The 12804-nt window shown below is 47.5% G+C and overlaps 1 protein-coding gene across 1 annotated transcript; it reads right to left on the reverse strand.

Annotated features, from left to right (window-relative positions):
• Window positions 1-4859: 4859 nt before the first annotated feature.
• Window positions 4860-6113, reverse strand: LOC127300952 (uncharacterized). Its single transcript, XM_051331153.2, has one exon. It carries the CDS (start codon window positions 6013-6015, stop codon window positions 5053-5055), a length of 963 nt encoding a protein of 320 aa, XP_051187113.1. The 5' UTR covers window positions 6016-6113; the 3' UTR covers window positions 4860-5052.
• Window positions 6114-12804: the final 6691 nt, after the last annotated feature.

The raw sequence follows: 12804 nt of genomic DNA on the forward strand, positions 1-12804 counted from the left end.
CGTTGTTTTGCCATCGGCAGATAACCATCATCAATTTATCGAGTAAGGTTGGACTCGTTACTTCTATCCCTTACATACAACCAAATTGCATGGTTTCACCCTAAGTCTTTTAAGACCCGATATATTAAAAATATCGAATGACCAAGGAAGCTCGAAAAGCATCGACAGCAAAATCTTGGAGTAGTACAATTTGGGTCTATGCACGGTTGCAAACATCTGTCCCTAGAATCGGGGGCTACTCCCATTGGGAGCGTTGGACGCGCACCCGATATCAAGCAACTTCGACTTCATGGCGAAAGAGAAGGATATTTGGATGAAGGAAACTATAAGTCCCTGCCCGAAGCTTCACTTCGGCTAGTCACTCGGGGGCTACTGATGTGGGCATTACCCTTCGGGTACCTGATATTAGTCTACCACCCTTGGCCCAACTAGGGGCCCACGAAGATTTTCCAATGACCAAGGTGGGCTCGTATGTTGGTTCCAATGAAGGAGACCTATCGGGAGACAAATTCTTGATGGACAAGGCAAGAAGGCATCATAGAAGGAAATACTAGATTAGATTTCATTGTCACCTAGTCGAGTTTGGACAAGATTATCGAGACCTAGCCTGCTATATAAAGGCCAGGAGGGCGTGCCGAACGTCAGAACAACAATACGTAGAACCACCGCAACTTAGAGCACAAACCCTAGAATCCTTGCCTCTCGGCAAGTCGACCATAGCAGCCTATCGGCTACCCCATTGTAACTCGACATATTCGATAAATCAAGATCAGACAAGCAGGAAGTAAGGGTTTTACCTCATCAAGGGCCCCGAACCTTGATAAATCTCTCTCCCCGTTTGTTTGGTATCCGATGTCTCATGCTAGCTTGCAGGATTCCGTCAACCATAAGCCCCTCATGGTGGGCATTGCCGAGAAGCTCCCTCATCAGGGTCGGTGCTTGAAGATGAACTCGTTCCTTTCCTTCCAAATATTCCAAGTGACACAAGCAAATAACTCCATGAAGCAAGGACCAGCAAATCTAGCGTGGGAAGAGATGAAACGGCCAGAGATTGGGAGGCTAGTGTTCCAGACCACCTAGCAAGTGTCCTAGAAATTTTTAGCATAAGTGCAATCAAAGAAAGATGGGACTCTAAACTTGAGGTAGCACAAAGCACACACGCTGAGCCGGAGTCCAAGTGCCAACGCCGTCGTAACATGACATCGTATGTATTCAGTCTATCCCAAAAAAGGAGTCAGATGAAAACTTTGATTTTAGGCAATGATTTGGATTTCCAGATGTCCTGAATCGCCATATCAGTGGGCACCATTGCAAAAAGGAAGTGATAGAACTTAGCTGGGGTATACTGAGTTGTTCCCCAGGTGAAGGGTCTCTGTGTCCAGAGAATTTTCCGAAATTTCCACCTCGGCTAGCAGCTGTTGTACCTGGCTGAGTTCAATATGAGCTTCAACTGAGAGTGGAAGGGAAAAACATGATCACACGTCGGGTGAAAGAGCAAGATCAGCTACAATGTAATCAGTGTTCAGACTAAAGGAAAATAGTCGAGGGAATCGATCGCACAAAGCAACACCATCTATCTAGAAGTCTTTCCAAAACATCACTGCTTCTCCATTACCGATGTGAGCTGACGTGATGCTTCTATAATTTCCTATAAAGCTGAAGATATCTCTCCACCAAAAAGAGCCGCGGAAACTTTGGGCATGGGGAGCACCCTGACCATATAGAGACCAGACCAACTTGATCTAGGGTGTGTATTCTTTACAGAAAAATTTGTGCAGCTGCTTGAGCAGAAGGGCCATATTCTTAGGATGAGAAATAGCAGGTGGGGCTACAAGAGACAACAGGTTGGGCTGCAAGAGAATGACAACACCTCATAACCTTTTTATCCAACTTGTAAGACTTTCCTAAGTCAACCCAAATTCTAATCAGAACCTTGTTAGTGAATCCACTCTATAAGTGAAAAACCTCATAAATAAATCACCGTAACTCAACCTATCCTAAATCATCAAGATTAGGCTACGCTTAGAACGAGAGCATATCATATTTTATGAATAATAACAACTTTTTCAATTCTTTAAACATTATCCTTACCGGACGATGATGCTATTTTCTGAATTTGGAGTTATATATCATATCGAAGAGCTAGGTTGCATAATCTTGCAGTCAACTAGGCAAGTTGAATGCTTGCTCATGTCATTGATTATTTTTATCAAATTAGTTGCAAAGTACTATTTGCATCAATCTTGCATTGAAAATTAACATATTACTTTTACAAACATGAATATGATTATGTGATGGGTGATGGAACCATGGTTTAAGTTGAAGGTGGAGGTTCCATTGCAACTAGGAATATATTCAGATAAGACTCACATGAATTGTAGTCTAGTGATTCTTGTGCCGTATATTATACGCGCTAACCATGAGATCTACAATGGCTCTAGGGAAGTTAGCTGAATCTTCTTCCTTTCCCATATCAACAGAAGGTTAGTAACAGGTTGTCCAGAACAGTCTTTCTGTATGGTATACTGGAGGACTTTTGTCTGGAATGGTCTACCTATAGGATAAAGGGGAAGATAGACTTACTAGCTTGTCTATGAGGTATTAAAAGGGTGGGTATGCAAGGTAATGGAGAAGAGCAATGATTGGATTAGATCTTATACTAGGCCCTATACTAAGGAAGTATGGACGGGAATAACGTGCCTCAGTTTGGTAGCGAGGTTAAGAATTTCTTATGGGAAAAGTAAAGCACATCTCTGCAAAGTGTATTGAATTGTGACTTGTCACTCCTTGTTCCGGGAAGAAACCGTGAACCCGGAAGGAAAGGAACTCTGTGAAGTTCTAGACACCCTATGAAGGCTAACAGATAGCTTTTCAGAATAAAATTAACCTTTTGAAAAAATATTTACAAAAACAATACATTAACCTGCGATTTCTTGGTCCATGGTTGCAGTTATTGCAAAACACGAATTCCCTATATATCAAACTTGTTGAGTACGCTCGTACTAACTCATTCCCTCTAAAACCCCTTGCTTAGATTGGGAGATCACCAAAGGAGAATCTTCCGTAGAACTCGAAGATGGATAAGTCAACTACTACAAGAGGCAAAACTGAATTAGCGAAGTACATAGAGTCAACTTCTACATCAATCGCGGTGAAAACATAGACTAATAGTAAAAGTGAATCAATTCCCTAATCCTAGAACATAAATAGCTAGAGTCCAGTTGTAGTTCCATTACCAAGCCAAGTAACTTTATAGGTATAGCTAGTGATAAATCTAGTATACGAGTTGTTCTTGTGTAGTTCTATTTGCAGTTTTACTTCATTTTAACTAGGAGGTTGTGATTATCTTTTGTAAGGAGTTGGAGTTGTAATCCTATAGTCATATCTGGGACCCGTGATGTTTCTGTTGTATCACTCTGAAGGATGTAATACTAGTCAAACAATGTTTCATTGTTGTTATGTCTACGACTTGCATACTACAACATGCAGTGCCCGACGAGGGTTCTGATTCTTGCCATAGCGCTCCGGTGGACGAAGGCGGAGATGGGAGGAGGTGAACCTGTTGCGGTCTCGTTGAATAAGCTCGTTCTTGTTGGGAGGGGGACTCTGCATCGATCCTTTCTTCCTCGATCTGATCGCGTTGGTGGCGACCTGAGTCGGGGGAAGTCGAGATTTAGAGCTCCTAGGTTTTTTTTTTTATCTTCTCTCGTCGAAGTTTTTCATCAGCAACATGAGATGTTGCTCCGATTGGCCAAGGGGGGCACTTCGCACCTCGGAGCTGGATGCTCCAACTGATCTTATTCCTCCATGATAGAGAGCCACTTCAGATGATCTTCTTCAACCTCGGCATGGCACCGCATGTCGACCTCGCCCCAAGTGGTCTCATCCCCGGAGGTGTTCTCAACGGCCATAGTTTTGAGGTTCTGCAACAATGGTGGAGAAGGAGTCGTTCGCTTTTCTAATATTGTTCTAGGATCCTTTTTAGAAATAGCAAGGACCAGGTTGTCATTTTTTTATATGTCTGGTTCCTCCTTGTAATTTGTACCCACTGCTTGGAATGAAAGCTTTTGGATCCTTTGACCCAGCCGCTGTTCATAAAAATAGATACTCCGTACTAGGATTATTGAGCTATATACTTTTTTGAGGCGAGAAATGTTGAGCTGTATTGATAAACTTTGCATAGAGCGCTATAAACCAGTAACCAAACGGCAACAACCGGCACCCGCACACCGGCTTTTGAAGTCTCTTTCGTCATGGCGGCATGGCGGAGTCGACTTCATGCATGTCAGGATCGAAAGCTAAAAGTTCGGGCGAGTCATTAAGCTAATCTCACCGGCAAAAAAGAGGTTGTAAGTTTGATGTTTATCCTCGACGAGGACGCGGCCGAGATAGCGACCCTATATTCTTTGCTCCGCGTCCGCGAGGAAATATTCCTGTTTGGAGCTGCCTTACTTTGACGGTGTCTGAAAACTATGTTCTCTCGATGGCCTCAAGGACATTCAGCGAATTGTGTTCTTTCCTTCTTCCTCCAAATTGCAAGGGACATTCCAGCCTCCTTCCTGGCAAGGACCAGATAACATTATCTTGTCTCAACCGTTTGATTAGCTGTTTTGGAGCCGGTGGATTTGATTGTGACAATGAAGTGGCAACGACTTGTTAACTCGGCAGTATTATTGGCGATGGACTAGTTGACGATTTTATTCCTTTAGTATTTTTCGGCATGGTCAGCTGCAACTCATGTGTATTTTCTATTTTGACAAAATTTTAGTTGGAACCTACTAATGGTTAGCACTAATCAGGACGCTAAAGAAGTCGAGTGAGAATTATGGACTAATAATTAGTAGTACTCCGTAAAACCGTTTTATATGTCAGTGGAAATTTGAATTCGATCTGCTCTATTTCTATTTGCACTTGTCAGTATTTACACTCATAGATTGTCACATGCCATGCAAAAAATAAATAATTTTGCGTGTTCTCTGTTAGTAGTAGTATTTGTTTGCTACAAATAATATTGACAAGTAAAAAATTGGGTGATGAATGAATGGCAATTGGTCAAATATTTGCTTCGTCTCCATTGGGCAGCTTTGCGTATCTGTGACGCGCCATCTCGTCTTCCTCCTCTTTGCTCTCCCTGCACTCGAAGTAGTATGCGGTGAGCGCCGCGACGGAGAAGACCTCGACGGCGCCGAGCAGGAGGACGTAGGCGACGCCGGCGGCCACCCCGGTCCACGCGCTCTTGGGCCAGCGCCTGAGCGCGAGCGTGTACATGGGCGAGACCGCGGCGCCGAGCGCGCAGGTGGCGACGACGTAGAGCACGGCCTGCGCGTTCTTCCTCTGCATGAGGCGCCAGGCGCGGGAGACCGCGGCGGGGCCGCGGCGGTCGGGCTCGGCCGCCGAGACGACGACGGCGACGGCGCAGACGACGGTGAGGTAGACGAGGAAGAGCGAGGCGAGGAGCACGAGCAGCGCGTCGAGGAAGAGGAGCAGCAGGGAGTAGTCGAGGAGGTAGACGGTGAGCGCCGCCAGGGCGACGATGGCGGCGGCGCAGGCGACCTCGAGGGCGTACCCGAAGGCGACGGTGAGGGCGGGGCCCAGGAAGTTGGCCCGCGCGCCGGCGAGGACGGCGGACGCGGTGGGGCGCTCGGGGGCGGAGAAGGCGGCGACGGCGGCGTAGACGGTGGCTATCTTGATCGCGGAGCCGGCGAGCAGGGCGGCGAGGAGGCAGGCGCCGACGTCGAGCAGGAGGCGCCTGAGGTCGCGGTTGAGCGTCCTGACGAGGCCCGGGTAGGAGGCGCTGGCCGGGTGGGCGCGGCTGATGGCGTTGGCGTCGAGGAGCACGGCGGCGGCGAGGGGCTGCACGGCGAGGGAGTTGGCGAGGAGGAGCCCCGCGGCGAGGGCGGCGGTGAGGGCGAGGAGCGGCAGGAAGAGCCGACCGTGGCGCGCCGGAAGGAGGACGCCGTGCTTGAGAAAAGTGAAGAAGCCCGGTGGCGGCGGTCGGGTGACGGCCGCCGGCATGGCTCAAGGATAGAGGTGAGCTAGATCTCGAAGGGAAGGGGATCCGAAGAAGGGATGATGGGGTTAGGCCGTCGGGGTCGGGTCGGGCCGTGCGCACGTGGTGTAACGGAAGGGCGACTTTATATCCAAAGAGGCAGAGGCAGAGGGAGTCCGGGTTTTGACCGTGGTCGGTGGTGGGTGAGCAGTGTGGCGAAAAGTTCTTGTGTGGAGTACTACTACTAGTACCGTACGAGTTGGAAGCTTCTTTGGTTTGATCGATCCATAGTCTTGGTTGGAGGTGCACGGCGTGTGAATTCATATGGATCCACATGGCTGACTCGCCTACGACCCACAAATCCAAGGCTGCTTCCTTGCCGCCAATTGTGACCCAGCGGTAATCCTGGACGTACGGACGAAATGGCTTACAGAAAAGTTACGGGCTGACGTGGGTTACATTGGTTGGTTGAAATTTCCTCTCCTCCTGAAAAATTGGCGCTGACTTTGGATTCCCATTCCTGCTATGCGAGTCCGTAAGATCTTTTTGTAAAATGTTTTTGTAGGTGTAGCATTACTCGTGACCCAGAGTCTTATATGCACCATGATGATTGATGTCGCTTTAAACCCGCTTTATGAATAAATCTACCACGGTCAAACCAATACAAGTTCATTATTACATCCTATTACACAACATAAAAAAGAAAACATAAGAAACCTAAAACTTGTCACTGAAGCCAAGCACACTGAGACGAAGCTGCTGGGAAAACTGGAGAAGAAATAGGCACACCTTCCAAACGCACATCAAAGGCCGACACCCACCTCAAGCTCCCCAAGACCACACCTCTAGCAAGGGGAGTGATACCACGACGCCACTGCGGTCCAAGATTAGGTTTTCACCTGGGGGGCTAGGAGGGGGAGGACAGTACCTCGACGGCGCCCCTAACAAGGAAGGCAACACCTATGGACGTCGTCACCATCGTGACCGGCACCACCGGTTAGGGATTTCTCCCGGTCGCAGAGTCCCGCCAACATTTTAGCCGATACCGAACCAACAAAATTGGACACATCTGGGGAGAGTAGGGGCTAGCAACTTCCAATCTGGCGCCGGCGACCACCGAGGCGGGGGGAGGAGGGGGCAAGCCAAGACCAACACCTGCCACCTCCGCGACCCCTCCACCAGACTAGGACCGCGACCTGAGGTCCTGAGCTCTCACCGAGGCCGCCACCGGAGAGGCCACCCTTACCTAAGGCTGAGCTAGAGGCCAAGTCATCGGAGCAGGGGAACCACCGAGCACCCGCATCGGCCATGGTGAGCCCGACGCGGTGCTCCTCCACATAGCCACTGCACGGGGAGCCAATAGCCCAAATCCCCGTCGCCCCTTACACCGGTGTCTCGAGCTTAACTTGTCGCCGCCTACGGGAGAGAGCGTGCTCGTCGAGTTCCTCCGTGAGCGCTGGGAAATCTTCGCATGGTGTACAGCTGACATGCCAGGAGTACCCAGGGAACTTGCCGTGCACCACCTCAACCTGGTTCCAATGGCGAGGCCAATCAAACAACCTTTGCGGCATTTTTCGGAATGAAAAAAGCTATGCTGTCAGAAATCAATCGACTCGGAGAAGCTGGCTTTATCAAAGAGTTACATACAGAGGCCACCTGGGTAGCTAACCCAGTGCTGGTCCCGAAGAAAAACACAGAGGTCCTTCGCATGTGCGTCGACTTCACGTGTCTCAATAAACATTGTCCAAAGGATCACTTTCCCCTCCCAAGGATCGATCAAATTATCGACTCCACGGCAGGTTGTGAACGTATTTTCTTCCTGGACGCATATTTTGGTTATAAACAGATCCGATTAAAAGAGGAAGATGAGGTCAAAACAGCTTTTATAACACCTTATGGCGTGTTCTGCTATAGAACAATGCCCTTCGGGTTAAAAAAACGCGGGAGCAACATATCAGCGGATGATGCAGAAGTGTCTTGCCACATAGGTTGGCAAGAACGTCCAAGTGTATATCGACGATGTCGTCATAACAACAAAGAAGGGGTCAACCTTGATTGAGGATCTGAAGGAAACTTTCGACAACCTCGACAAGTTCTGCCTCAAGCTGAACCCGACGAAGTGCTCCTTTGGCGTTCCTGCATGGGAACTTCTCGGCTTTCTGGTGTCAGCAAGAGGAATCGAGGCCAACCCTGAGAAAACTCAAGCCATCGTGACGATGCGGAAGACAACAAACTTAAAGGAAATACAACAGCTGACTGGGCGAGTCGCAGCTTTAAGCAGATTCGTCGCCAGGCTAGGAGAAAAGGCGTTGCCCTTCTATGCCTTGATCAAATAAGGAGAAAAGTTCGAGTGGAACGAAGAAGCAGACAGAGCTATTGAGGACCGCAAGCGCACAATCTTGAGACCACCAATCTTGGTGGCGCCTAAGGAAAAGGAACCTCTCCTATTATACATCGCAGCCACGCCTCAAGTGGTTAGTACAGTGCTTGTGGTCAAAAGAGAAGAAGAAGGAAAACTCCATGGAGTACAGCGGCCGGTATACTTCAGCAGTGAAGTTTTATCACCTTCAAAACAACGGTACCGCAGTACCAGAAGTTAGCATATGGAGTGTTCACAACCGCAAGAAAACTACGACACTATTTTTCGGCGTATCCGATAACAGTGGTCAATGAGGTGCCTTTATCCAATATATTAAACAACCCAGAAGCCACGGGTCGTGTCTCCCTTTGGGGAATACAGCTTTCCCCTCAGGACATCACATATGAGAAGAGAAAGGCAATAAAATCCCAGATTTTACCAGACTTCGTCGCTGAGTGGATGGAGCTGCAAAATACGGGACCTCCTGATTTGTCGAGAACTTGGACTATGAACTTGGACGGGTCCAAGAGGCTAGAAGGAGCTGGAGCTGGCATGATACTAGTGTCACCTCAAGGCGACAAGCTGAAATACGTGCTACAGATGACGTTTCCAAACGCATCTAATAATGAGGCGGAGTACGAAGCACTCATACATGGGATGAAGATGGCGAAAGCCTGCGGAGCAACCCGATTAAAAATATTTGGTGATTCACAGCTGGTGGCTCAACAGGTGATAAATCAAGTCGACGCAGTCAATGACAGTATGATAGCATAGAAGGAAGCATATAATGAACTTGAGAAGCTTTTCGACGGGTGTGAAGTAAATCATATCAGCAGGCTCAGCAATGATGAAGCCGATGTTCTGGAAAACATCGGGTCGCAATGTCTAGCAATACCACCCGGCGTATTCTGGGACGAGATAACTGAAAGGTCAACCAAGGCGAAGAAACATCAGAAGAAGAAAGAGAAGGTTGAGAAAGCCTCAGGGGCTCCAGCAGCACCAGAGGCAAACACATCGGAAGATGAGGAGGAACCGCACGTGATAATGATGGTACAAATTCCTTGGATGCAAGCTTACGTAGCATATATCCTAAGAAAAGAACTGCCCAAAGACCTAGTTGAAGCAATGCGAGTTATCAGACGATCCAAAGCCTTTACTGTGGTCAAAGGAGAGCTCTATAAGCGAAGTATTTCGGGAGTACTACAGAGATGTGTCACACCCGAAGAAGGAAGGCTTATTCTGAAGGATGTACACGAGGGGTGTGCGGACATCACGCAAGCAGTCGAGCTATAGCAGCCAAGGTTTTCAGAGCTGGATTTTACTAGTTGACAGCAATAGAAGATGCAAAGGACGTAGTACGCACTTGCGACGCGTGTCAACGATTTGCGGCAAAACCTCATTCTCCGGCAGCATAACTGATGCCAATACCCTTGTCATGGCCTTTCTCTCAATGGGGCCTTGATATGGTGGGGAAACTACATAAAGCGTGGCCAGGATGCTACGAGTATATGCTAGTGGCTATCGACAAGTTCACCAAGTGGATTGAGGCAAAACCAATAAATTCGCCAGACGCAGCATCGGTGGTTAGCTTCGTCAAAGGAATCGTTTTTTGGTTCGGTGTTCCCAATAGTATTATCACGGACAATGGCAGAAATTTCACCTCCAAAGAGTTCAAGGCATACTGCGCAGAGGTAGGCATCAAACTACAGTTTGCGTCAGTAGCGCATCCACAAACCAATGGTCAAGTCAAGAAAGCAAATGGTATCATCTGCAGTGGTATCAAGAAACGATTGATAACACCTCTGGAGAAAGCTCGACACACCTACATAGAAGAGTTGCCAAGTGTCTTATGGAGCATACGAACATCACCCAATACAGCAACACATGAAACACTGTTTTTTCTGGTCCATGGAGCCGAGGCAGTGCTCCCGATAGAAATAGAACACAATTCCCCGAGAGTGGCGGAGTATGATGAAGAAACCTCGAGAAAGGCGCTAGAAGACGATGTCGACGCACTGGATGAAGCTAGAGACGAGGTGTTGTCAATGGTCTTTTCAGGTGGGAGATCTAGTTCTTCGGCTCTCCCAGGACAGCCATGAAAAATTCTTGTCACCATGGGTCGGACCCTACATCGTCAAGGAAGTAATAACGGGAGGAGCGTACATGATAAATTACAAGAAGACAGGGGTCCCAGAGAAGAATCCATGGAACGTGGCGCAACTTCGGCGTTTTTACGCGTAGAAGTCAACATAGACACATACATGTAAACATACAATGTACTAAAATACCTGCGAGTTTTCAGACGCACTCTTTTCCTTTCAGGGCACCGAGTGGGGCTGGAAGGTTTTTAATGAGGCAGACTCGCGGTGCTACAATATAATAAAGATATTCGTGGTATACATCTTTTTCTTCGACATGCTCGGGGGCTTGCAACCCAGAAAATCAATATATATACATAAATCTTTGCAATATACAGTCTACAGGATATTTTCCTTGGTTCAAAACACCTCGCAAACCAATAAAGATAAGAACACTGGGTACCGAAAAATCTAGGGGGCTAGAGGAAAGCAAAAAACATACAAGTTGTTTTACAATATACATAAGTGCTTACAATACACAGTTTTCCTTTGTCAAGAAAAATTTCGACAGACTTTCAGTCATGTCCTATCAGGTCGTCTATGTTCACTCTTTCATCGTCAGCAGTGGCACCCATGTGCTCAGCATAATTACCCTTCACGAAGAATTCATCATCTAGTCGAAGTAAATCATCCATCATTTCCTCGGCTACAGGGGTTACAACATCGTTGATTTTGGCGATATTCCTCCTCCGTCTCTTCAGTTTGGCATGGCAAATTTCAACAACTTTGGTCATATCTAAGTTTGGGTAGCAGATCTGCAACATGATCATAGCAAACCTAGCTCCAGCAGTCAATTGGGCCTTCACAAACTCATGGATTCAAGGAGCATCCCTGAATTTATTCATCAAGTCAAGAAGGGTCTTCGGCTGGAAGTTTCGAGGAAACATGGTGTTGTAAACCAGGGCCAGCGTCCTTGTGCAGAAATCAAGAAAACCACGGACTTGACCTGCGCGGTCTTGAAATCTGACGATTCGTCGGGTACGATCAGGCGTAGCCCAAAAGTTAGAGCCATGGCCCAGAGCAAGTTTGATAAGTACATTTGACCTAGCATCAACTCGTTGGTCTGCGGCAGCAGCATCCAAAAAAGAACCTACTCAACGGAAGTATCATAGTGAGAGATTGAAAACAAGTAAATAAAGTAGAGAAGTTCAAACTTATGAAGCATACCCGGTAGCGTCAGTCATCAACTCAAGCATATAATCTTCTCGCGAAGTAGCTTGCGCAGCTTCAGTGACCGCAACCTCTTGTACAGCTAAGGCTTCCTGGGCCTGTTGAAGAGCAATTTTCTCCTTCTCGGACGATTTTCGAGATTGTTCCATTACCACAAGTGCTTGTTTCTTCATCGACTGGAGTTGTTGTCAAAGTTCGTTCAAATCTTGTACTAGATCAACATTCGAAGAATCTTCAACGAAATCATCAGCGGAAGTTTTCTTCGAGTAGGAGGAAGCGGGCAAAGCATCCGCGGAACGAGGTACCACGGTATAATTTTCAAAAATCAACTGGAGAGAAAATTCCGACATCAATCACTTTGCAAAAATAGCATTCCATTAATCATTCGGATATTTACACGTTCATTACAATAATTGGTTCCTATGGAACCAATGGCAAGCTGCTGCAAGACACTACTAAGGCGACAACATCAAAAGAAGAAGAAAAAGAAAAAAAACAGAGACAGGATGGTCTACTTGACCTCCGGCTTGGCAGAACTGGCAGGAGTAGCTGGCTTGTATCCGAGGAAGGAGATGATCTTCTTCGAATGTGGTTTGGCAGCCTTGATCAAAGATTGCCACCTCTCCTTGCCGATCTTCCTCGTGTCGCCAGCTTTTGCCCAGTCGACGCTTTGCTGGCTCTCGGCGACCAAAGCTATGGTGCCTTCGACGCCAACCTTCAGGTTCTCCTGCCGGAAAGCCAGTCCAAGGTCTTCTTCGGGAATGTAGAGCTTCGCAACCTCGGCGAAGGGTTCTGGCGCACTTTTCTTCGGGAAGAAGTAGGAAAAAAGGCGCATAAATGCAGTCCGCACATCAGTAATACTGCGGCGCACCAGGTCCCCATGAATCTCAAGGAGAGAAAGGGCGTCGAGAAGATGGTCCCCTTCAGGCCTTGCAAGTTCAAAGTCTTGAACCATCTTTCCCGCTGAAACGAATTTCGGGTGATCAACAAATACAGGGAGAGCTAATCTTGGAAGGGATCCGAAGAAAGGGATTAATTAACTTACTAACAAAGCGCCGATTCTGCAACTCCAGGCGGCCAATGACATCTTCCTCGCGAGCAGTTTGTTGAGATATATTCTCGCTTAAGACAGTTTCAGCTTGATGGAG

Source organism: Lolium perenne, chromosome 7 (genome assembly GCF_019359855.2).
Source record: "Lolium perenne isolate Kyuss_39 chromosome 7, Kyuss_2.0, whole genome shotgun sequence".
In the NCBI taxonomy this organism is placed as follows: domain Eukaryota; kingdom Viridiplantae; phylum Streptophyta; class Magnoliopsida; order Poales; family Poaceae; genus Lolium; species Lolium perenne.

Excerpts from the sequence above, each read along its gene's own strand:
- LOC127300952 (XM_051331153.2), bottom strand. The coding sequence starts at position 6,015 with ATGCCGGCGGCCGTCACCCGACCGCCGCCACCGGGCTTCTTCACTTTT.